General features: G+C 42.3%; 1 protein-coding gene across 1 annotated transcript; it reads left to right on the forward strand.

Moving 5' to 3' along the window:
- The first annotated feature begins 12,656 nt into the window (after positions 1–12,656).
- Positions 12,657–25,423, forward strand: LOC146858102 (gamma-crystallin 1). The gene is made up of 3 exons (XM_085648860.1): positions 12,657–12,766; positions 21,257–21,499; positions 25,100–25,423. The coding sequence occupies exons 1-3, from the start codon at positions 12,758–12,760 to the stop codon at positions 25,370–25,372; spliced, it is 525 nt and encodes a 174-aa protein (XP_085504986.1). The 5' UTR covers positions 12,657–12,757; the 3' UTR covers positions 25,373–25,423.
- Positions 25,424–26,320: the final 897 nt, after the last annotated feature.

Here is a 26,320-nt window from a genome sequence, read left to right on the forward strand (position 1 = left end):
ACTAAACCCCTCCTTCACCCTCAATAACGCCCTCTTACTCCTCTTGAATCACTTCTCGTTCAGTAGTAAAGCTGCAGCTTTTCCCACCCACTTTCCTGTGTCCCTCCAACATTTATTACTAAAATCTGTACTTACATGTTTATGCTTCCATGCATGTGTACACACACACATACACACTCACCCCCAAAAAAACGCACACACACATATATAAAACCTACCGGCGGTTTCCAGTAGGTAGTCGAAGTTAGGACCATATTTCCATAGGAAAAGGGTATTTTACTTGCCTATATTTTTGGCGCTGTTGGACAAATCTTTGCAGAATTTTCCCCAAAAATTGCACCAGTGATTCTCGTTGCACATGCAAAGTTTTGCGGTGATCAGTCAAGCAGGGGTAGAAATAAAGGGGGTGTCAGAATATTTTTTCCCCCACGTTAATTCCTATAGACTCTTTAGACACGCCTGCAGCCCGAACCGCTGAACGGAATTACACCAATTCTGGCAGAAAACTAGCGTTTGGTCCACAGATTGTGCTTTTCGTTATTTGGCGTCAATCCATTCAGTAGTTTTTGAGAAGTTAAAGGAAATACAAATTAGTATATCTGTGGCCGTTAAGAATTTGTGATGATTTCACCACTAATCATGAATGCGTGTTCCAACAAGAATGCTGTGATCGGCCGGCTGCAACCTGAGCAGAATTCTGCGTTCTCCATTTTATTTGATAAGAATAGTCCCAGGGGCTGAAATGAAATGAAATAAAGTGGCATACGGGGTCAGGTTGGATGCAACATTCTATTTGGAATAACATTGGCGCCGATTGACGAATCCTCGCGAAATTTTCAAAATAGGTGGGGCGCTCCACTCTGCTCCTTCCCTGAAAGTCTCGGGGGGATTCATCAAGCGGGGGCTGAGAAAAAGGGGGGTCCCAAAACGCGTTTTCCCCATGCATTTTTCCATAGGACCTTTAGTCCAAGATACAGCCCGAACGGCTGAACAGAATTACTTGAAATTTGGCAGAGAGGTAGTCCTCAGGTCAGGGATGTGCCTTTTGCAGGTGTAAATCTGTTCAGTATTTCCTGAGAAAATAGCATTTAAATCAATATATATATCTGTAAGCGCGCACCGTGCGCGTACAGTAAAACTTACCGTACGCGCACACTGCCGTGCGCGAGCACGATTCTGATTGGTTGTTAGATCTTAGTAAACATTCGAATCGGTCGAAACCAGGAAGTGTCGGCCGCCATTTTGTCTCTCGCAGTCTGAGGGGGTGAAAAACAAAGGTGGAGAACGTGAAAAGGGGGCAGGGTGGACAGTTCCTGACCCCCTAGCCTTTGTCAGGGGGTCCCAGAAGGGCCCCCAAGGGCCAAAATTTCCTTTAATTTTTTGGCGAAAAATCGCGGAGTACGCGTAGTGTGCGCGTACTGTAGAAACGGAAAAATTCCGCGAACTGCGTAACGTGGGTGCGCTGTGCGCAAAGCGCACCGTGCGCCCACAGCGCGCGCACGGTGCCCGAAGCGCACCATGCACGTACGGTACGCGCACGGTGAAAAACCTTAAAAAAAAAAATTAAATAAAGACATAACTTAGCATTTAAAAAACCGTACAAATTCACTGAAAAAACCATAGGTTTCACACACGTTATAGTTAGGAATTAGCATTTAAAAAACCTTGCAAATTCACTTAAAATAGGTTTCACACATGTTATAGTTAGCTGGACATTTCACTCGTGATAAACCATTGAAATTCCCCCGTTATAGTTAGTGCAGGCAACTATAACTCACGCGACCGCAATCCTCACCAAATTTGCCAGAAAGCTAGATCTACACGATGAAAATGTGTAGTTTTGGTGTACATTCGTTCAGTAGTTTTTGAGAAATTAAGGTTAAAAAAGTATTTACATTTCTCATTGCTGTTCCTTTGCGGAGGATCAGTGAGCTCAAACTATGCGATTTGATTGGCTGGCCCCAACCGGGTGAAAAAGCGGTAGCTGCCATTTTAGGACTCAGGGACTTGTCCCAGGAAATAAATGAATATATACATATATATATATATATAGAGGCAAATTCAAAAAAACAAGAGATCAAAGGAAGTAAAGTCTCCAGAGAATTACAAGAACAATCTAGTAATCAATCTTTCCTCAAAAAAATTAACCAACAAGCCTCTTCATCTTCTGAATAAGGGACTAACCTTCTGTCCTTCAAACAATATGGACCTGGCAATGTCCAGGGTTGATCTGTATCTTTTCTGTCGAAAATTGAAATTAAAAAAATATTTTGCTACAATACCAATGAGAACTAAGACCCATCAAACATCAGAATCTCTGACACCATTGACTCTGAACGATCTTGTGCCTTTAACAACAGCATACAATCTATTATCTGAAAATGATACCAATACACCAGTAGATATAATGGACAGAACGAATACACAGCAATTGAAACAAATTTAACTATCAGTAGCCAATGCAAACCCAGATCACGATTCTGTCCACAACTACCGGCAGGCAACAGAGTGGATATATTCCAGGAACTAATGACTGAAGAACTACGGACAATCTACATCAAAGAATGAAGAAAGAATCATGAAAATTACGGTAACATGACCCAGGATGACAGATGGGCATTGAACGACCTGAAAAGTGACGATAAGATCGTAATAAAACCCTCCGACAAAGGGGGCAACGTAGTAGTCATGGATGAACAAAAATATTATCTAGAAATTAAACGTCAACTAAATGACCCATCACACTACGAAAGACTCAAAGAAGACCCAATGCCGTCAATCATGAAAACTTACCATCAAAAACTTCAAAACTGGCACCAGGCGGGATTACTCGATGAAGATGAACTAAGTTACTTATTGTTCAAACATCCAATAATGCCTACAATTTATGTACTACCAAAAGTACATAAAAGTCTAGACAATCCACCTGGTCGCCCAATTGTCAGTTCATGTGGTTCTCTACTTGAAAACACCTCGAGATTCCTAGATATCTTCTTATTTCCATTTGTATTAGGCTTACCATCGTCTATCAGAGACTCAATGGACTTCCTGAACAGGATTTCGAATATACCCTGGAAAGATGAATATACCATGATAACTGTTGACGTTGTATCACTGTACACCTCAATACGGCACGAAGATGGTATTAAATCCTGTGAATCATTCCTTCGATCCAGATCACTAAATGTGCTACAACAAACAAACATGCTAATAGAAATGTTACACTTCTGCCTTTTGAACAATGTCTTCATTTTTGATAAAAAATACTACAAACAACGTCAAGGTACAGCCATGGGGACCTCTTTTGCTCCCACCTATGCGAATCTCACCATGGGCATGTGGGAGGCAGAGCAAATCTGGTCCGAAAAAAACAAGGACATGTTTGAGCACATAGTACTCTGGGTTCGTTATATAGACGACCTGTTCCTAATTTGGGAAGGAAATACAGAGGATCTGAACATCTTTCTCAGGGGTCTCAATAACAATTCTTTTCAACTTCAATTCACTTACAACATCAGTAAAACTATGATTGATTATCTGGATATTCATGTCTATATTGAAAACCAAAAGATTTGCACTACACTGTTTCGCAAATCAACCTCATGCAACAGTATTCTATCAGCAAATAGCGCACATCCCAAATGTCTAAAATGGAGTGTTCCCTACGGAGAATTTTTAAGAGCACGGAGGAACTGCTCAGAAGATGGAGAATTTCTTTTCCAACTAGATGAAATGTACCAGAGATTCCTAGTCAGAGGATATCCAGCAGGGGTGTTGGATAATACGAAATCAAGAGCCTCACAACAAAAAAGAGAGACCACACTATTGCCCAAGAGAACTGTTTCTGCACAGAATGAAAACTTGGATAACAACACAACAAGATACATCACTCAATTCAATTCATCTAGTAACATTATTAGAAACAAACTTCAAAACCACTGGAAACTTTTGTGAAAAGATGATGATCTTAAAGAAATGACAACAGACCATCTCAACATCACAAACAAAAAAGCTTCATCTTTGAATGATATCCTAGTTCACAGCCATCATCAAAGGAGTGAAAAAGGTGGTGGTAAATTACAGTGGCTAACTACAAAAGGTTTTTTCAAGTGTTCAAAATGTAAAGCCTGCCGTCAAACAGAAAATCGACATCTTGACATGGCGAATATAAGAACATCAAAGAGAGAATCACTTGTGAAACCACGCATGTGGTCTATGCTCTTAAATGTGAATGTGGAAAGGAATATATTGGCAGTACTGTGAACAAACTCAAACTGAGAATCTTACAACATCTGAGAGCTACCAAGAACAAAGATTTCTCCTACGCAATTTCAAAACACATTTGGAGTGTCCATGATGGCAACTTTGACAATCTAAAATATTATGGAGTCGAACACATCCCTCAAAATTTCAGAGGGGGAGATCGTGACCGCCTCCTGAGACAAGCAGAATCAAAGTGGATCATTCTCAAAGGAACTGAACTGCCATGGGGCTTAAATGGAGATGCAGAGCTACATAATTTTTTATGAAGATCAGTAACAATCAATGAACACTAAATCAAAAAGGAAAATCAATATATAATCTTGTCATACACTTCTGAGATATTAACCATTTAGGCTTGTCTATATCATGTTCTTATATGGACAAAATTTAGCAATTTTGGTATTTTGGTGCAATTGGCAAACTGAATGCACCACCGTTACAGTTATGTTTTTCGAAGAACATTTGAAATTGACTCATCATGCAAACATGATTACAATGAATATGATTCATATCTGAACTGGTGCAGTAGACTTTGGGTCTTTGCAAGTTCCCAGCACTCTTTCTCAAGACAGAACATAGCTTTTAAGCACACTTCATACAACCTTATGTATTGAGACATTACACAATGGTCTTAGCACAAATATTGGTACTTTACCACAATTAGACCATTTTGGATAATTATGAATTCCACGTACTATTTACCTTTGGATGACCAAATATTACTATACTCTACAGATAGAATCCAACATAGTTAGGACCACCAACCACTTTTGGAATAATAACAACTATTATACTTTATAGATAGAATTCAACATAGTCATTATAATGTCTTTGATACACTTTAGTTTTGCTAAACTGTGCTTAAAACTGACGTGATGTTTTATGTTTGCAATCTTAGTTTCATGAGATGCCTTCTCCTTTACCTTTCACATTTTCTTCTTCTTTTCTTTTTCCGTTGCAATGAGAAGTACAGATGCCACATAATGTAATCGGAACTGAGTACTTAACATGTTTATTTATGCATTTATGCTGCATCTCGAAAAAAGTTTGTATTTCAAAACAATCACTTTGATTACTTTCCCCGTGGGATGCACCTTTTCTTTTAAAAGAATTTGTTTTTTTTTTTGTTAAACTGGGGACGGGTCAAACCAACCCCTTTTTAAACACCCCTCACTGTCTATCACATGACCCGGACGAAGGCCCTTGGCCGAAACGCGTAGGTCGCTTTTTTTTGTTACCTGATGCACCCTGCACTTTGTTTTTTGTAATTAAGAAAAAGAAAGAAGGAAACAAAAATAAATGAATTGAGCAAACTACAAAACTGACCTGGATTTGCTGCTTTGGTGTGCTGCCTTTCTGTGACCCTCTGAAACTTGGTGGACACTCTTGGGGGTTGAACACAGGAAAATCCTTTATATATTTCTACCTAACTTTGCCCAGAGACGAAGCCGCACTCCGCATCAGGTAAGTGACACACTTTATTGATTCAAGGCATATAGCTTCTCATCCCGTTTGTCGTCTTTGGCCCTACGCATTTCAAAGCCTCTTCGCTTCTTCGTCAGGAGCCGTGTCAAAGGTCCATTATCACTGCTGCTGCATTTTCCCACGTGTGCCTTTCGAATTTATGGCTTCCGGTGCGCCTTTGAGAAAGTCTCCATTTCTGGCACATGCTGAAAAGACAAATTAACCCTCCATTAGGCTCCCGGATGGGACTCTGCACGCCTAAATTAATGTCCTGTTGCGCCCCCATATTCAAGTAAACAATTCACCATCAGGGACCCTTTCACTGGTGTGTGGGCGGTGCGTCGCTTCCGCGGCCTGGAGCCGCCGCGATTGTATTTCTACCTAACTTTGCCCAGAGATGAAGCCGCACTCCGCATCAGGTAAGTGACACACTTTATTGATTCAAGGCATACAGCTTCTCATCCCGTTTGTCGTCTTTGGCCCTACGCGTTTCAAAGCCTCTTCGCTTCTTCGTCAGGGGCCGAGTCAAAGGTCCATTATCACTGCTGCTGCATTTTCCCACGTGTGCCTTTGGAATTTATGGCTTCCGGTGCGCCTTTGAGAAAGTCTCCATTTTCTGTTGCACCTCGGGCAAAGTTAGGTAGAAATACAATCGCGGCGGGTCCAGGCCGCGGAAGCGACGCACCGCCCACACACCAGTGAAAGGGTCTCTGATGGTGAATTGTTTACTTGAATATGGGCGCAACAGGACATTAATTTAGGCGTGCAGAGTCCCATCCGGGAGCCTAATGGAGGGTTAATTTGTCTTTTCAGCATGTGCCAGAGTTCCAGACCACTGGAGGGTATGAGCATGCAATGGACTGCATTTCCCAAGGTGCAACAGAAAATGGAGACTTTCTCAAAGGCGCACCGGAAGCCATAAATTCGAAAGGCACACGTGGGAAAATGCAGCAGCAGTGATAATGGACCTTTGACTCGGCCCCTGACGAAGAAGCAAAGAGGCTTTGAAACGCGTAGGGCCAAAGACGACAAACGGGATGAGAAGCTGTATGCCTTGAATCAATAAAGTGTGTCACTTACCTGATGCGGAGTGCGGCTTCGTATCTGGGCAATGTTAGGTAGAAATATATATATATATATATATATATATATATATGGCGGTCGCCAGTAGATAGTTATAGTTAGAACCGTGTTTCCATAGGAAATCTGAAAATTCTATTTTGAATAACTTTGGCGCCGGTTGACGAATCCTCGCGAAATTTTCAAAACTAATGGGGTGCTCCGCTCAGCTCCTACCCTGAAAGTCTCGGGGTGATTCGTCAAGGGGGGGCTGAGAAAAAGGGGGGGTCCCAAAACGCATTTTCCCCATGCATTTTTCCATAGGACTTTAGTCGAAGGTACAGCCCGATCGGCTGAACAGAATTATTTGAAATTGGGCAGAGAGGTAGTCCTCAGGTCAGGGAGGTGCCTTTTGCAGGCCTGGTGTCAATCTGTTCAGTATTTCCTGAGAAAATAGCATTTAAAAGCATATAAATATCTATACGCGCGCACCGTGCGCGCACTGTGCGCGCACGGTGCCGTGCGCAAGCGAAATTCTGATTGGTTGATAGATGTCAGTAAACATTCGAATCGGTTGAAATCAGGAAGTGTCGGCCGCCATTTTGTCTGTCGCACTGAAAAGGAAAGGTGGAAAAAAGGTGGAAAACGTGAAAAGGGGGCAGGGAAGAGAGTACCTGACCCCATAGCGTTTGTCAGGGGGTCACAGAAGGACCCCCAAGGGTGAAAAAAACATTTTATTATTTTTGAAAAAAAATTGCGTGGTGCGCGCACGGTGCGCGCAACGCACCGTGTGCCCAAACCGCGCACACGGTGCGTGCAGCGCACGGTGCGCGTACGGTGAAAAACCTTGGAAAAAAATAATAATTAATAAATACATAACTTAGCATTTAAAAAACCGTACAAATTCACTTAAAAAACCATAGGTTTCACACACTTTATAGTTAGGAATTAGCATTTAAAAAACCTTGCAAACTCACTTAAAAAACCATAGGTTTCACACAGGTTATAGTTAGGTGGACATTTCACTCGTAAAAAAACAATGAAATTCCCCCGTTATAGTTAGTTCAGATAACTATAACTCGCGCGACCGCCACTCTATCACAAGGATGATGTCATCAGTGATGTCATGAGTGAATCCATAGACCATGTCATGAGTGATGTAATGTGTGACGTCATGAGCAGTGGATTGCGGGCGTGCGAGTTAAACTTATCTATGGTTTTTTAAGTGAATATATATATATATATATAGAACTGGCAAGTACACTGGGGACACTATTCAAGTGTTTGGAGGTATATGCTGCTCAGCAGAGCCCACCATGGGTTTTATTTTAACAGACAGAACTACAAGTCCCAAGCAACCTTAAAGCAACACAGCCCACCAAAGGGCGATATAAATGGTTATTGCGGGACTTTTTCCTGTTTGTATCTGCTAACAGCACGTCAGCCCGTGACCAAGGAGCAGGGGCTCTGAAACGCGTAGGGCAAGGCTGGGATATTGCCAGTGCAGTTGCCAGTTCTGCTTAAATAAAGGATTGCTGATGGCTGATCCAACCTTTTGTTGTGTGCGTCCTCGATAGTGTGGCAACCTTTGGACGAATTTTCACCGGCCTGCGAGGGTCGGGAGGGCAGCACCACCACAAGAGTGAAAGTGGACCACTGGTTTTGGATACACCGGAACCGCTGTAGCGGGATGAAAGGCAGCATGTATAAGAACTGGCAAGTACACTGGGGACACTATTCAAGTGTTTGGAGGTATATGCTGCTCAGCAGAGCCCACCATGGATTTTATTTTAAGAGACAGGACTACAAGTCCCAAGCAACTGTGAAGCAACACAGCCCACCAGAGGGTGATATAAATGGTTATTGCGGGACTTTTTCCTGTTTGTATCTGCTAACAGCGCGTCAGCCCATGACCAAGGAGCAGGGGCTCCGAAACGCATAGGGCAAGGCCGGGATATTGCCAGTGCAGTTGCCAGCTCTGCTTAAATAAAGGATTGCTGATGGCTGGTCCGACCTTTTGTTGTATGTGTGTTCTCGATAGTGTGGCAACCTTTGGACGAATATATATATATGTATATTTTTTTTTTACCCCAACAAATGCCCTAGAGCTCCCAGGATGCACACAACAGCTTGCCAGCCATCGGCATAAAATATCAGTTTGTCTCCACCATCCGGTGCTTATTTGCGACCTGCCGCGTTTCGTGGCTGGAACGCCAGTTCCTCAGAAGCCCATTCACATCGCACAGAGAATCGCGCTCATTGTTTAGCATGCCGTTTATTGACAGACTGCCCCCAGTGGGCTTGGCTTAGTGCAAATGTTCATATCTGAGGCATGCTGGGATAAATAGTCTTTATCCACTAAAGTGTTGTACAATTGAGTTGGAGATGGTAGTGATATACTGAGCTGACAAGAACATTAGGACATTTTATTTGGTGTTCAGATTTCAATGCCTTTACACATCAGATACCATTAAAGTAAATATTTATCAAGAAGGGATTGGATGTGTTTTCTACTCGTATCTGCAGATAAGTGGTGGCATTGCAAAATTAGAATTTTGAAGTATACCTGGTAAAGACAACAAGGCCGTGGACTGCTTGCCTAGGTTGATGAAAAACAGCATTGGAAATGGAGAAGTGTAGGAAGATGTTCGGTTCAAAGGTCAAGGTAAAGTTTAAGTGGTGACTTCAGGAGATTAGTGGTTGCATTAAGAATAGGATCAGAAGTTGATGGGTTCAAAGGGTCAAATAACTTGTGTTTTGAATCATCAAGGAAGAATTGTCTGTGTAGAAAGGTTTGCTGTTTCCTGGACTGTGATTGGTGCCACTAAAGTCAATCGAGGAGTGGGTGGTAAATTTGACACACAGTGGGCATCTAGGAATGCACAAAACAAGGAAAGACTGCATTGTGATCAATGTTAGCCAGTCATTGACTTACCGATTGAGAGAATGGTTAGGTAGTATGTGGATTGTCATCAGAGTGAAAATGTCAGGAAGATGAGGAACTCTATGGGGTATAGGTACATTGCTCCAAGTCCTTGGAAAAGGATTGGTGGTGCAGTTTCAGCCCACTCAACATAATGAGAGTTCACTTTCAATTTTAACCAAGAATGATTCAGCTAATATTGTGTGGGCATTTTCAATGGCACCTTACCATTCATGTTGCCTGTCCTCCTACCACAATGAAATGCCTTGCATGTTTTCTATTTTCCAAACCAAAGGCCCAAACTTAATGTTTGTTTTTATAAAATGTTAAATAAATGTCCATGCCATGATAGAGATTCTCTCAATGTGAGTCTACATTACCTTATCTATCAACAAATGGTGGTGGTAACCACATCATTGGGTTCTTCTGATGGCAGAGCCAGCTGCTCTTCTGCCACAGAAGAACCACCATACCCTGACCCCCGAAAAAAGTGGAGAAGGAGAGAGACTGGCAAACCCACCAATGTTCGGCAGAAGTCCTGTTACCACCAAGTTGCAAATTACCCCCTTAGACTGAATGAAGATGAATTTGCTAATAGTCTATGCACATCTGATCAATGAACAGGAAACTCTTTAGGTCATACTGACATAGGGGATGTCTCCTGGTCAAAATTTTCCATTCTCAAATACGTGCAAATAGGTGGTATCTAATGCTTAATAATTTGTCTTAAGTCCTTGAATTATTCCTGCATTTAGTCAGTGGCTTTAAGCATTTTTATCCAGATGTATTTCAATATGCAATGACTCATTTTTACATAGTGCATTATTTCATAAGTTTGCTATTTTCAAAAATATGAGCCTGATAGTTCATCATTTTAATTTCACTGCGAATTAAAATGTTGTTGTTTTTCTTACTTGACACTTGCGTTTATAAAGCAAAAGTCTGCTTTTGCTTTGCTCCCATTAATAAATTGATACTCTGTGACATTGCCCCTGGTTAGTGGGGTTGATCTGACTCAGCTATTCATGACGGTCTTAAACATGGGGTAGCATACAAGTCTTACAGTGTTGGTGCCAACCCAAAGTACTGAACAAACACCAATATTTATGGGCATAAATAGCTGTGGGTCCTATTCACAAAAGTCATTTTGTAGTATTCGGTCCTGTCTTTTACAACTTTTCTTTACATGGATCTCTGGCACAGGTCCTGAGGTATCTGCACACTGAGGCATAGGTTTCAGTGGAAAATTTGAAAGGGGCAATGGGGAGGGATGGGAAATGGGAAATAATTATTATTAAGTGGGTGGGGTTTTGAGAGGAACATGCCTGTACAAAAGCACACCCACAAATGAATAAGTCAATTTCTATTCACAGGAGAGACACCTACATCAGCTTTAGTAGTACTACTGACAAATCAGGCTTTATTAAAGCCTTGGAATAAGTAAACGCCACAAACATCCAACCACAGGTACATCAACACACTGCCATAGAAAACAATGACCATAGAGAATTATACTAACACTTATTGGCCCTGAACAATTAGCAACAACACAGTCATCCAAGGCTGAGAACCTATCACTACACTGTCACCAGGAACTGTATGACAGTAATCTACCACCTCTTCTTACTCCCAGAAGATTATTTCAGAACAAAAATGCAAGCTCCAGTCATCTCCTAACCAGAAGAAGAAGGTGCTCCATCATTAAGAGGACATAATTTGATATAAATAGCGCACCATAAATATGGTTTACATAAATGCTTCCCAACTGGAGTTAATAATAGAAAATCCACAAACAAAAAGACAATACTTTGCTACACAATCTTTAGTTCAGAATATTTATGCCCGATGATAATTCTGTAGACACTGTTCTGACATACAACCCCTGACATCTCTAGAAGCCATTTTACAAAAAGCAACAGGTCTCACCAAGTGTGTGAAGAATTATCACCACATCATAAAACACCAAAGGTGTTATACTGGCTGCTCTGAAGGGCCATTATCATCTTTAGACCAGCTGCAAAACGTACAAGAAAATCAGGATCAATACCCAGACATACCTGGCCAAAAGAAAACCTGTCTGGCAGACAGCATAACACCAGGATTTAAGACATCCCAAGACTGGGGACCAAAATATCGTTGAGGACCTGGAAAATCATTGTCACTGACATCAGAACTGCTCTGCACCTCCTGGTATCCAGGAAGAAGTTGAAGACTCATTTCTTCAAGGAGCATTAACCCCTGTTATCTGCTGTCTGCCTCCTATATATTGGTGTGCTGTTCTTGGTGCTCTCCTCCAAACTCTTCGCTCAGTTGTTCCCTGACTAGGTTAGCTCTAAACTAGTCTCAGTGCCTACACGCTTACCTCTGACTTAAAAACCTGCTCTCATAAATATCAGGAAGGCCTTCAAAACATATCCTGATTATTGATGTAGTTCTTAAGTCACGCAAATGTTATTTAGGTTTTTAATTTCGTCTCTGTCAGGAACATAGAGACAATTTATTTTATACAGAGCATACATAGAGATATAGTTAAATAAATAAATACATGCGCGCTTAAATGTATTTCCAGTTTCATTTTACATGTTCATTTGTATGTGTTCTATACTATCTAATGCTTCGCAAAAATCTAGATTGATAACATAGAGGATCCAAGTGAGGAGGAAAAAAGTGACATTTTTAACATATTCATTGAAATAGAGAATTCTTTCAGTTATGGTCAGACAGGTACTGGAACAGTCGGGTCATTTCCAATTAATCCTGTTTATCTTCAGGGCAAAAATGGCGTTTTGCAAACACACTGCTGAGTCTGTCCATTATTTAACCTCATTGCGGATATGGGCCCCCAGAGTACCTCAGATCTCACAATGGAGGTAAACAAAGGACGAACATTCGCGGCTGCGAGGAAGAGCTTTCCTATAGTGTTTCTGTAGCGAACGACGAAAGGGCCCTTTGTTTGGCTGACGCAGATCCAGCATTGGGAGCGGTATATATAGGCTGCAGCCCTCCCCGCTCCAGAGCCAGAGGCACGGACACCGCACAGCGAGCACAATGGGGAAGGTAAGAGAGGTGCCACTCACCTCATCATCTTTCTCTCTACAAACACTGTCTTCTCCAAGCTTTGAGATATGAATGCCTGCGAATGTTCAAATATATATATGTAGCGGATTTTTTAAATTCTATATATTTCTACATTCCATTGAAACGGAGTTAAGACGGGGCATTCTTCTGTTTACCGATAGGTCCAGACAGCCTCAAACTCTTTCCACATTGAGGGCTGCTGTAGATTCACCTCCACCGAGCCTGACACGGGCTGGCATGGCTAGAGACTGGTCATTAGGTGAGCAGCAGTCCCTTCACATACAGAGAAGAGGTCGAAAAGAATCCTGATTCACCAACCGCTGTTCCTTAGGAAATACATATTGCATCAGTCACTGCCAGAAATAAAAACCTAGGGGCAGATTTATGAGGTTTTGCCGTAGGGAAGCGCAGCAGGCCTTCCTGCTGCGCTTCCCTACGGCAAAAGAAAAGGGCAGGGATGCGCCGTATCTATAAAATGCGGCGCATTCCTGTCCTTTTCCCCAGCGCCGGCGCACAATGGGCTGCCTGCGCCAACGCAGGCACCTCTGCACCATGGTGCAAGGGTGCCTGCGTTGCGGAGATGAATATTTTTGTACAGGAAGGGAGACCTTTCTGTACAAAAATAATCACAAGAGGTTTTTCCTCTTTGTATGGGTGCTGCAGAATGCAGCACACATAGAAAAAGGAAAAACGAGGAGAAATAAAGATATTTCTCCCCGTTGTACCTCCCTTACGCCTTGGCGCTGCCTCAGATTTACGATTTCTCGTAAATCTGGGGCAGTGTCAAAAGGCCATGGATGTTGCTGGGAACGCCCCCAGCAACACCCATTGCACGCCAAAGGGACTGATATTTATGAGGCAGCATTAAGCCACAAAAAGTGGCTCAGTGCTGCCTGATAAATATCACGCAGGCTTCTGCGCCACGGAACGTCACATAAAGTGACGTTTCGATGGCGCAACGGGCCTCATAAATCTGCCCCCAAGAGGCCAAATGATTACAGACTTTGAGTTTACAGCTTTGAAAGCTAGAATAGGAGCACCCAGCCAAAACCTGAGCCAGATTTATCAGCAACTTGTGCTAGTGCGAAATCACCAAAAGTCACTCAAACCCGCGCCAAGTGTACCATTGCGGCCTGCGCCCTGCCCATCGGCTACACTCCCATCCCGCTGTATTGAGCGGGACCCGTGCTCCTCTTACCTGCTGGGCAGTTGTACTGCCAGCGGGCCGCCCAAGCCTAAGGGCATTTCTTTATGGTGTGGCCTCTGGCGGTCATCTCTTTTAGGGCCATGATGGTGGACATCATAGTCTTCCTTCCCCTTCTCAGCGTTTTTGGGAACGAACTCTGGGTATTGCTTTCCCCAGAGCACTATGGAGACCATTCCTAGAATCCTTTTGGTCTCTTTCCAATCCAAGATGGCAGCAGCAGTTTGCTGATGCAACTTCCTGTTCAGGGTGGGTCTCTCCTTTTTTCTTGCATTGTAACACTTCTTCACTCCTGCTGATGAGATTCCTCTCTTTAGTTGATTCTTTGCTCCTGCTGGTTTGATCTTTGCTCCTGTTGATTCCTCACTCCTGCTAGTGTGATTCTTGACTCCTGTTGGTTCCTACTCTTCAGCTGGTTCTTTGCTTCTGACTGGTCGTTTTCCTCTGTTGGTGTCTTCCTCTGTGCCAGTGTCCCTAATGGTATTCCTGTGTCCAGTTCCTGTCCACTGGGTTCCTTCTCTGAGCCCTTGTCATCTGGAGCCTTTCCATCTCTATGGATGGTTTTTCACTTCAGGGTTTTTTCTTTTGGGGGTCTTTCTGGAAGGCACTATCTGCTCAGGCGCTAAACTTATCGGTGGCATCATGGCTACTGAAAGGAGTCGCTCATATCTCTGACAGACAAAGATTTTAAGAATTGGACACTATGATCATCAAGGTCTCAGATCAGAAGGTTCTCACCTGAGGGTCTGACACCAAGAGTAGATTTGATGTTTAATTTCCAGGGCAAAACTTTTTTGCACTGGAAAGTTGCCTAAAAGTAAAACAAAGAAGCATGTCACTTTGCTTCAAGGGGGCGCCCTGTGGGTGGTATATTGGTGTTGATAAGCAACCACTCATGGTTCTTGATGCAAAGCCCTGTCTACTAGGATTTGCATACAGGGCTTTGGGGAAAGAAAATACACCTCATTTATAAAAGGTGTTAAGAAGAAGAAACATTTTCTTCTTTACCCTAATGTTTCCAGCTTTCTATGTGTGCTGTAGGGTAAAGCGCACATGCAAAGTGGAAAAAAGTTAAAATTAGGTCTAAGCACAGTATTTTGTCCTAGGATGGCACCTTACAGAACAAAACCTATGCTAGACTCACATAGATGCCTTTGCAATAGGGTGTAAAGTTGTGTGGGTGATGCTAGACAGACCCAAAGTGGCACAAGTGCTTGGCACGAAATTGGTAGCAGTCTTCTGTGCACTCAAACCAATATATTCCATTTACAAATAATTCAGTTTAATCCAATGTAAAATATAAGGTTTTACATTTAAAGGACCTACAAGGATATAGTCTAAGCTTATAAATCTGAAATAAAAAGCACTGGCCAAAGCAATCAGCAGCAATGAGTCCATGTTGATTGGAGCAACATGTATTGTCACATGTGTTGTCGCACTGTGATGACAATGAACACTGTGCCCTTCTGCATGGCTTCCATCTTGAATGTGTAGAAAACAATGGGGCATATCAGCAAGGGCCGGCGATAATTATCGCTCAGCGCTCTTAGGTGAGGATAATTATCGCCGGCCAACTCTGAATTTTATCGCGGAAATAGCGTGCTATTAGCAACGCTTATCCCCAAAGCGATAAAATTCAGAGCGCAAGCTGCCAAATGTGTGATTATCGCTGGAAATCCAGCAATAATCACACAACTTTTGGCGATAGCTTGCTGATAGGGCCTCACATACTTAGCCCTGACATCCACCTTCCATAGGATATCATGGCTAAGTCAGTTTCAAAGCAGGTGTAAGGAAAGAAGCGATAACAGAGGTTATTGCTACGATTCCTGTCGCTATGCTGCTTTGCGTGAGGCTTGATAATAGGAGAAATGTCGCTTAGCGACATTTCTCCCGTTATCCTGTGGAGGAAATCCCACTTTGCATCTCATTAGAGATGCAAAGATGGGCGTTAAGGGAAATGGTGATAAGGCAAGGTTTCACGCGATAGCGTGACCTTGCTGATCAGGCGATAAAATTATCACCGCTTTTCGTCCGAAAACGGACGCAAAAGCGGCGATAATTTTTACCGCCTGCTTGCTGACATGCCCCATAGTTTCAATGTTTGGCGAACTTTTAACATAAACATTTGTCAGTTTTGGCTTTTCCAAAGTAGGCCGAGTTTAAAAGCACCTAGCAGTGGCAACGTCAGTAGCAGCTACCACCATGGAGAGGGGCAGCACTGGATAGTGCAGTAGGACAACATCCCGGTCACTGAAGATGTCATAAGGTTCATGGTGCACCAGGAAGGAGCCCCTGGAGGGAGTGGAAAGGGGAGAGACGTGGTAAAGAGAACATCCAGGGCATCTCCATTCAGCTCCCCGCAAAGGTGGAACATCGTGAGGGAGAGTGGAAAGGAGGTATGGGGTGAGTCTGGGGAGCAAATTAAAGTGTGCAAGCATGATCTTAAAACCAAGACATGCACTCCCATGCCGTGCTAAACAAGTAATGAAATAAAAGTAAAAGTAGTTCCATTACATCAGCGTGAACTGTTGCACTCCAGCCAATCAAAAGCAAGGGTGGACAATCGATGCTCCAGGGAAGGGACAAACACAGCCGCTAACAAAAAGAAGAGATCTAAGATTAACAAAGGAGCCACCTTATCATGAGCAAAAACAGAGTCTGTTTGCTATTGTTTACAACGCACTATTCAGCAGACAGGTGGGCTTCTCTGTAGCAAGACCACAAAAAAAGCTTCTATGCGCGTACCTACATTTCTAGGTGATTTAGTGTTCACTTACACATTTGTTTGGTCACTGTTCATCCAATAAGCCTTTGCAATTCCCTTGTAGCTCAGCGCTCCAAAGAATGATTGGTCATCACAAGGCACATCTCGTTTGGGTTTCCTTCCAACAAGCTCTTCATATCTCAAAAAATATAACAATTCCAGAAAAACTGAGATTAGTCTTTCACCATATTTAAAAATCAGACAGGTGTCCCTGCAAGCACCTGACTTTCGATTGGCCGGCATAGGCGTTTTCTATGAAGAAGGGAGGTATTGCACATTTTAAAGTGTATTACCTTCGAAAAGAGTGTGTGAGGTTAACACAAACAGCTAAAGCTCGGATTCTAGGAATGTGAACATTTGTGTCCGTGCACAGTGTGGCTCGTGCGCGATCTGCACCAAATTCACTGGGCTTGTACGTGCACTTATGAATTGAAGGGACATGCCGCCCGGCCCCCGGCAGGATAACTTTAATATATAAGGGTCCGGCTCTACACTTAAATATTCAGTGGCATGGAGTACCTTCATATGGGGTTTGTGGAGTGTCACACTCCCCCAAATAAAAGCATTTTCATGTTACGAGGTGGGTCCTTGGAGCACCTGACAGTCTGTCGGGTTTTACACGGGACCACTGCCAGCCTCACAGCTCATCTATGAATGGTGAATGCTCATAGTGCCAGTGAAACCCCCGAAGGCGCTACCAATGTGAACCCATTGCTTAAGCCTCGGGTTAGTCTGCTCAGTAAATGTATTTGTTGTCTGCTCACTTCTGCGTGCAGCCAGAGACAGGCCTGAGAGTCCCTGTAGCCAGCAGAGAAAAAGAAACATGGCAAACTGCATGAACTCGGAATTCTGTGGTAGGACAGGCTCAAAGATGCACCGCTTTGAGGACAACATAAGACAAGCCAGTTAATAAAACGGAAGATGGAAAGGCCCTAGATCGCCTTTTACCGCCAAGCAGTGTATTTCTCGTAGCTAATTATTTCTAATAATTAATTAATGTCATAAATGATGTGATATGATTGTCTGTCATCCATTATATTCTACCACACAAATGGATTTTAATAGGTTATTGAAGGTAAAACCATTTATAATTGTCTACTTTTTCCATTGACGCTGAACTCGCTTCATGTCTCTTCCTAGTACATAAACATCATATTAGAACGAGTTGCACACCTTTGCTTTCACCTAAAGTTCTCCAAATTTCTAAACTTGTACTTAATCATTGCATGCTCAATGGCCTCGTGCCTAGCCCAAACAGCAGGTGTGAAACTAAACATCAACATATAGAGGCCACCTTTCTGCCCCGAACCATTGGCAAAGCTTTTTTTTTAAATTGCAATATTATTTTTTTGTTCATTTTCCTCTTTTCCATTTTTACACTACATTACAGTTTCCACAATGCTTTACACATTGACGAATATAAAATTGTTAAACATTTAAATGCAACTCTGAGCGTTTAGCACCCATAAAGAAAAGGGCTGGTTGAGCTGTGCTCATCCATGATGCATGAGTGAGGAGCTGATGTGAGCATGTTTGTGAGGTGCAAACCTCTTCCTAAAGTGGCTAATGCACGGTGTGTGCTGTACTGTTCCTAGCTCCATCCCTTCTGCCAGTGGAGTTCTACTCTCTCCATTTCTCTCTGCCTTTTCATTCTTTAAGGCTTTTGAGCTGAACCCACTGGAATCAAGAGAGATAACATTATAGTTTGGAGAGTGTGGATGTTTTTCTGTGCATACACTGGTGTATGTAGACATGTTGTTTGGAGAGTACAGAGGAGTCCAGAGGGGTTGACACTACAAATAAGGGTGCGTTTCGAGGTATTGTGTACTATCCGAGGGAGGAGATACATTTATTCTCAAGCTTTCTCACTAGCATTGGAACCTGCGACCTGCAAATTATTCAAAGACCACTGCAGCAGGCACTGATAGCCAAACTCACAACTTGCATGTGATACCGAATCTCTGGCATTAACTCAACACATTAATCTATTTCTTGACAACTTTTCCTAAGCTCCTGATATGCAACAAACTGACACGTCAATGCTTTTTAAAATTATTTTTTTCAGAAGTTTTATATAGCACGAACTTGACCCGAAAATCGGGTATCAGAGCGCTTTACATGAGCACCAGTTGCATTACATGAGGATACATTCATTTTTTTGTTTGTTAGGCACGGGGAGATTAAGTGATTTGCCCAGAATGACAGGATGTTGAGCGTCATTGCTGAGACTGAACCCGGTTCCCCAGATTTGAGGTCCACCGCCCTAACCGTTAGGCTACATCCTCTCCCCTCTGCTTCGATAGGTCTGAGGCTTAAAGAAAGTGAGTTTCCTTTCTGAATAATATTCAACCTTCCACTGACATCACTAAGACATCTCTAAGACCTTCCCTAAGACCTCTGTCCTCTAGAAAACTGCCTTCCTTCTTATTTAGGCTACACCCTGCACTCCTTGCTCACTGTGCCATCTTGGATATTTGGGTACCCTACAGTATTTGCTGGGAAATTTCAGTCTCACAGGCCCTGAATCTCCCTGACTAAGCTCCATGCATCTAAACAGATGGTGTTAGCTAAAGAAACAAACGCCCCTCCTCCCACTTAGTTTGTGCTGCACAGTCACACAGACTTAACAGCTTGTAGATAAATACAGTACAAAAGAAAGGAGTCCGCTAACGATTTGAAAAACTTCACATGATTTATTAAATCAAAATTTCATTCAATAAACTTTGAACATCCAAAATATTTTTTTTACAGAACTTATCACTAATGCATATTAAATCTATACATGTTTAAATATACTCAACATACATGCCCATTGTCTTCTCCCATGTGCTAAATCCCCCTCCCCCCATTCAACACACACTGACTCATATACAGCTCAAACCAGTGCACGCCATAAGATAAAACACTATACATCATCCGGGTCCAACAATTTCCAAAGTCTTCACTCTTGATCCTTTGTGTCTGTTGTTTTTATCTTTTTTTCCATTATGATATCCGTTGGACCTCCTATCCCGTGTAATGATGTTTAATGACCATCACATCTCTTGTTGTGTGTCGATGAGCTTTTCAAGGAAAAACGGCTAAATAGACATCCACTTTCTTCATTGCACAACTAGAGCAATCCTTATATTTTAAAAAAAGGGAGGGGAGGCTTGGAGAAAGAGAAAGTCCACCCACAACATAAAAAGAACATATAACCAATACAAACAAAGTAATTTACAAAATTGGGCTCCAAACTGCTTCATAGAATAGCCAAGACAGATAGATAACATCTTACCTGCCCAAAGGCCTACTTCATATCCATGTGACTAATTCACCCATACATAAACCATCACTAGTGTTTCATCTGGTGTGCCCAGAAAGTCTAAACAGGTGGTGGGAAGGAATGCCTGTGTGTGGTAGGTCTCCGTTCTTTTGAATTCAGCGCCAAACAGAAAAAGAAATAGTCTGTACAAGTGAGATGGGTAGAAAATATATCTTCTACAATCGCCATGTAGGTTTGTTGGCTACTGTGTTAGGGGCGACAAGGTCCACAGGCCACAGACATTACTCCTGTGTGCCTTGCTCCTGCACCTGCACCTGCACAGACTTCAGGTAGATGCAGGTGAAAGCTCGCTCGTGTGGCTGAGCAATGGGAACGCTTGGCACATTACCTAGGGATGTGCTGCCATTGAGGGAGGCCAACCCCGTGCGCCTACTCTCTCCTTTACAGTAGTGTACATATTCTGAATAATATAACTGTGTGTGCCTCCGTATATATGCAAGTAAGTATGTGTTCTTTGCTAATCAGGTCCATACATGCCAACTCACACCATGCCACGCGAGACACACGATATCGGCTCCCATCACACGGTCTCCCGGTGAGGAGCCAATATCACAGGGTTGCAAGAAAACGAGCTGACAACCACTGTAAATAGTGGTTTTCCAGCGAGTTTTCCGAGAGTTTGAACTGCCGACGTCCATTATTAAGGGGTGTGAAAACACCCCAGGACATAGCACCAGCCACAGGAAGATTTTTATTTGTTCATAGGAGGAGAGGGCTTAGGGCGGGGGGGTTTCAAAAGTGCCTGATACCTGCTTCTCGGCCGGAGGCCTCCCCCCTCCTCACACGGTGAGATTGTTCTTCAAGTTGGGAGGTATGCAGGTCTGTGTCTGTAAAATCTGTGGAACGCACAAATGAGAAATTCGTAAATGTAAATCATGGTTCACGGGACACGTTTTGATTGATTATTTGTTACATTTATAGAGATTTAAAGAGAGCAACACGGAATGCCTCGGTCCCAGATAAAATAAAACAGAAAATGAACCCCTGCATATAATGTGATAGAAAATTTGGAATTACTCCATTAGTTAAGCTCATTTTTTGCACTATTGGATGTTGTAATATTTGTTTGGTGCCTTTAAAAAACAACAGGAGAGAACAGAACACGTCTGCATAGGCAGTTTATACTTTTGCTATTTGGAAAATATATCAACTTTTAGTTTCGGTTTCCTGCAGATCATCTTCTACGAGGACAACAACTTCCAGGGCCGCTCCTATGAGAGCAGCTCTGACAGTGCAGACCTGCACTCCTACTTCAGTCGTTGCAACTCCATCCGGGTGGAGAATGGAAACTGGATGCTGTACGAGCACCCCAACTACAGGGGGCACCAGTACTTCCTGCGGAGGGGGGAGTACCCTGACTTCCAGCAGTGGTTTAGTTATAATGACTCCATCAGGTCTTGTCGCATGATTCCACAGGTGAGTTAAGTGGTGTTCAATTTTTGTACCATTTGCTACTCAAAGAGCAGAACACAGCATTCTTGGAAATGCTTCCAACACAGGCGCCGTCTTGGCCTGTATTTTAACACACCGGCGATCAGTGTTTTAACTCCAGGAACACAATCTGTTTCTTAAAAATAGAGGAGATTCAGGGTTTTACAGCGAAAGAGTATTGCCAATGCATAGACATTGTTGGGGGCAATATTGTTCTGAACATGAAAAGAGCACAAATGCTTAACAGCGAATACGGTTTTCGGAGTCTCTATGCTGACCGATCTGCATTGTGCATGTAGAATTATATGGCACCTGGCTGAATTTTTTAAAAAGTTCTCCTTATTTTTACATTTTTGTTCGAGGCTTTGATGCATACATTTCTTTTACAAAATTCAGAAGGTAGAGAAGTCAAATTCCACAATTGATTTCAAGTTTTGAGTTGCAAGACTTGTAGGTATGTTTTTGTGAAACAACTGTATTCTGCCTTTTTATATCCAGGGCACATTCTGCACAAACAATCTGCTAGCTGCATTAATCAGTACCAGAGTTTTCCAAAAGTACTTAGGAGCTTATTTATGAGAGACTTGTGCCGCCTAAGCATCACTTTTTTTGACGTTGTAGCAGCCAAGCCTCAATCATATCTATGAGGCGACACAAAGCCACTCTGCGTGGCTCTGCATGGCCTCATAGCTATGGAGTTTGGCAAAGCAGCGCAAGTCACTTCCGTTCAAGGAGGTGTTCCATGGGCGCTGCAACAACCATGGATTTTGATGCTACCCCAAATTAACTTAATCACGTAAACCTCGGGCAGCGCCAGAAACGTGCGCCTCCCCAGAGCAGGCACAACAAGGCGAAATATTTTTATTTCACCTAATTTTTACCTCTTTCCATGTGTGCTGCATTGTGCACATTTCACATTGGAGTGTGGCGCTGCCCTACGCCAATTCCCCATTAATGAGACCCTAATTGTGCAAATGGAAGAACATGTAATGCTATTTAAGGTACAGCTGGTGCTAACGATACAGGGCGAGGAAACTATAGGGACAGTCACCACAAGGCCTTGGAAACAAAGATTTTAATAGGATCAAAAAAATCAAGACACTTTACTTGGTGATGCGCAAATGATAAATATTCACTGAAAAATGATTTCCACATATTATCATTTATGTGTAATATAGTTTTATAGTCAAAACTGAATGTCTGTATAAATTTAGTGCCCATTTAAATGGAAAAGGTGCTGACTGTAAAGAACAGTGCACTACAACACAGTGCATTAAAACTCCTTGTGTCCTTCAAAGCTAGATGGGTGGTACACGTTTGTCATTCTAAAAATTGGGTTATGGTTGTAAAACGTTTGGGCAGCACTGCTGAGGAGCAATATAAACAATAGATCACTAAACTGAGCACAGTAAAATGGTTTATTTATGAAAATAAAACAACCTCAAATAAATCTTCCAAATCAAAAGCACCAAGGGCCTATCACATAAAGTGACCACTGGCAGTGCTAAAATAAGAGAGTCTTTGCCACCGTTTGGGGCTGAGTGGTTTCTTAAGTATCTGAAGAGCTGGAGCAGTCAACAACAGAACACACCTCTATAGCAAGCACAAAGCAAAAAACAACATATTTAAAAATAACAGGAGACATCACAACAAAACAGTCAAAAATGATTGCAACACAACAAAATCACATTGGAATAATTCAGCACAAAGAAACAGCAGGAAAACAGACAACAGAACACATCAGCACAACATGAAATGTTTACAATTAAGCACTTCCTTAGCTTAGTTCTAAGGACATGAAATAGCACCAGTCAAAAATGTGGACGCATTTCTATGTCTTCTGCATACTCAAGTGTTTTCTGGCCAGAAGTTGTGATAGTAAATTAAACAACTACGGGGCATATTATCAAGAAAGCGCGTTAAAATTATCGCCGCTTTAGCAGCAGAAAACTGCAGCTAAAGCGGCAATAATGGGCTTGATAATATGCCCTTGAGAATTCCAATAGAAGCCCATGTTCTGGTGTCAACATGGGCTTCTATTGGAATTCTCTGCGGCATATTATCAAGCCCATTATCGCCGCTTTAGCGGTAGTCTTATGCCGCTAAAGCAGCGATAATTTTAACACTGTGCTTGATAATATACCCCTTTGTCATTATTCTTTGCAGCATCACCGTATTCAACATTACAAAATGAACTAGACCCATTCTCATCAGAATGGCAATAGCTAATTACATAGAAGTTTCACTTGACCCCCTTGCCTTAAATTCCATCTTTCCCTCATTTGTTTAAATTATGGTATTTGTCTGCAAAAGATGTACCGTCCTTCTGACACTCATTCAAAAGCCTTACATAGAATCGCTGACAATGCTTCTCTTCCAAAATAGCCTCAAGTAATCCATTGCTAGGCATAAGAAGCTTATGAGTTAATATTGTTTAAAAAAAAAATCTTTATACTGTGGTACTTGTAGCCCTCGATTTGCAGTAGGGAAATACTAGAACTTTCAGAATGCAATAAAAAACAACTAGGACTGGATAAACATCCCTTGCTGAAATGGGACTACTTGAGCATTATCTGACATCTCCTAGAGACCAAACATTGCACGTTCATTTTTGTTTCCTACTGCACATTGTCCAGTGTCGCGGGCTGCACATCATCGTCTACTCTAACTTCACATCAACCTGTGTCCCCATCTGCTCTTCACCCAGTGTCTCCCTTTGCAAATAACACTGTGCCCCAAATGAGCAAATCACTACTCTAAGAAAGGGTGTTGTACCACAATATCGCTGTCAGAATATTGTGCCACATAAATATTGTGTACTAAGTATGTTTTGCATAAATACTACCCCATTGAACTTCATAATAAGAAATGTACACCCTATGGAGGGCCTTTTTAAAAATGATATTTAGGACATAATATCTATGCCAGTTGATATTTCTATATGGTAAAAACTATTATCTGACCCTCTAGAAGAACATCATCTACTGCTCCTCTGAGACACATGCCCCATTGCTTGTTTGATATATACATCATTTGCTCCCAGTTGGACATCACTTTTTGCTCACATGTTGCTTTTCACCCTGATGCAGTTCGACCTCACTGGGTCTCCAGGCACCCAACATCTGAGGGGATGGTACATAAAAAACATCTCTCCATTCTGACCTCACTTTCTCATAAGATTGTAGTTAGCTCTTTGTTTGTTCAACTTCGATTCTAGTAATACTTAAATCTGTTTTTATAGTTTTTTAAACCTGGATGGTCTTCACACTGGAAATGGAACAGGCGTAACCAACATTGATATCAAAAACCAAATTTCACATATTGATTAAGCATTGAAGAAAGACTCCAGCATTGCCATCTGTGTGTGTGTGTGTGTTCTGTCCGGAGTGAAGCTGTCCTTTCACATGTGTGATCATATTGCCATGTTATAATTAGTATTAAGGTGATATAGCTGAGGCTCTTTCCTTGGAGTTGGTAAACATGATGATCGCTGTTGCTTGCTGTTATTTGCATGTTGGCTTGGGTGGTTGATAAAAAGCAGTCTGATATTTGCTGGCTTTACTTATGTTGCCTTTTTACTCCTAGCACCGTGGCTCCTTTAGGATTAGGATCTACGAGAGGGAGGATTTCCGAGGCCAGATGAGGGAGTTCACCGAGGATTGTCCTCATGTTTATGAAGAGTTCAACTACCACGACATCCACTCCTGCAACGTGCTGGAGGGCCACTGGGTCTTCTATGAACAGCCAAACTACAGAGGGCGACAGTACTACCTGAGACCAGCCGAGTACAGGAGATACACCGACTGGGGGGCTACCTCTCCCCGGGTTGGCTCCTTCAGAAGAGTGTATGATTACTAACATGTCTATCATTCTCTCTTCAAATAGTCAATAAAGGCAGCTAGAAAATGATTTTATCCAGTTCCTTCATTTTATAATGGATTGAAGATGGTTTCATTTTTTGGGTTATTTATGCAGAGAAATAGTTCTCAAGAAGCAGGTTTTGCAATAAAACAACAATAACAAAATTGGATTATATTTTAGTAAACAAATACAAATTCTTCACGTTTAAAATGTGCATTTTAGGTACTGTTGCTTTTCTTGCCAAAAAAAAGTAAGTCATAAGGGTTCTACATTCCAACTTTCTGTATCTGAATTGTGGTTATCTGTCAATTCATAATACATGACTTTTTGGACTTCAAACGAGCTTAGAGCCAGCTTTATTAAGTGGCGGATGGCCCATTCACCAAATTAATATATGGCTACCAAGCAGGCGGTCATTTTGAGTTATTGGCAGGAACTGCTGTCACAATGGTTCCTGACAATACATTTTGGTGTTTTGGTGTAGGGCTGTATAATGCAGCCCTGCACCAAACAGGTTTTCTCTTTGAAAATAAAACATGTAAATGTCCCCTCATCTTGGGAGTCATTTCCCATGGTGCGGGAGTATTATTAGCATGTTACTGTCCCCCCCCTCTAGGGCTTTCCTGTCAGTGAGGGGCAGTAAAAATAGGAGTATATGTCAGCCAAACCTGATTAGCTGGGCAGACATATAGCCATTTCACTGATGGTCCTTACTCTGTCGGGCCATCAAAGAGAATTGGCTATGGCAGTGATGGAGTAGTCACCACTGTATCCAAACCTATGGTCCGCCCGCAATCGAATTAGGAGAGCAGATGATTATATTGGTGGCAAGGATACTCTGTCACCATTGCAACGGAGTACCCTTACTGCCAACATCTAAATCAGGCCCTTGGTGTTGATTCGTTTTTACAGGCGAAGCACCTGAGGACTGGATTGTTTGTCAAA

The sequence above is a fragment of the Triturus cristatus genome, chromosome 3_2, assembly GCF_964204655.1.
Source record: "Triturus cristatus chromosome 3_2, aTriCri1.1, whole genome shotgun sequence".
In the NCBI taxonomy this organism is placed as follows: domain Eukaryota; kingdom Metazoa; phylum Chordata; class Amphibia; order Caudata; family Salamandridae; genus Triturus; species Triturus cristatus.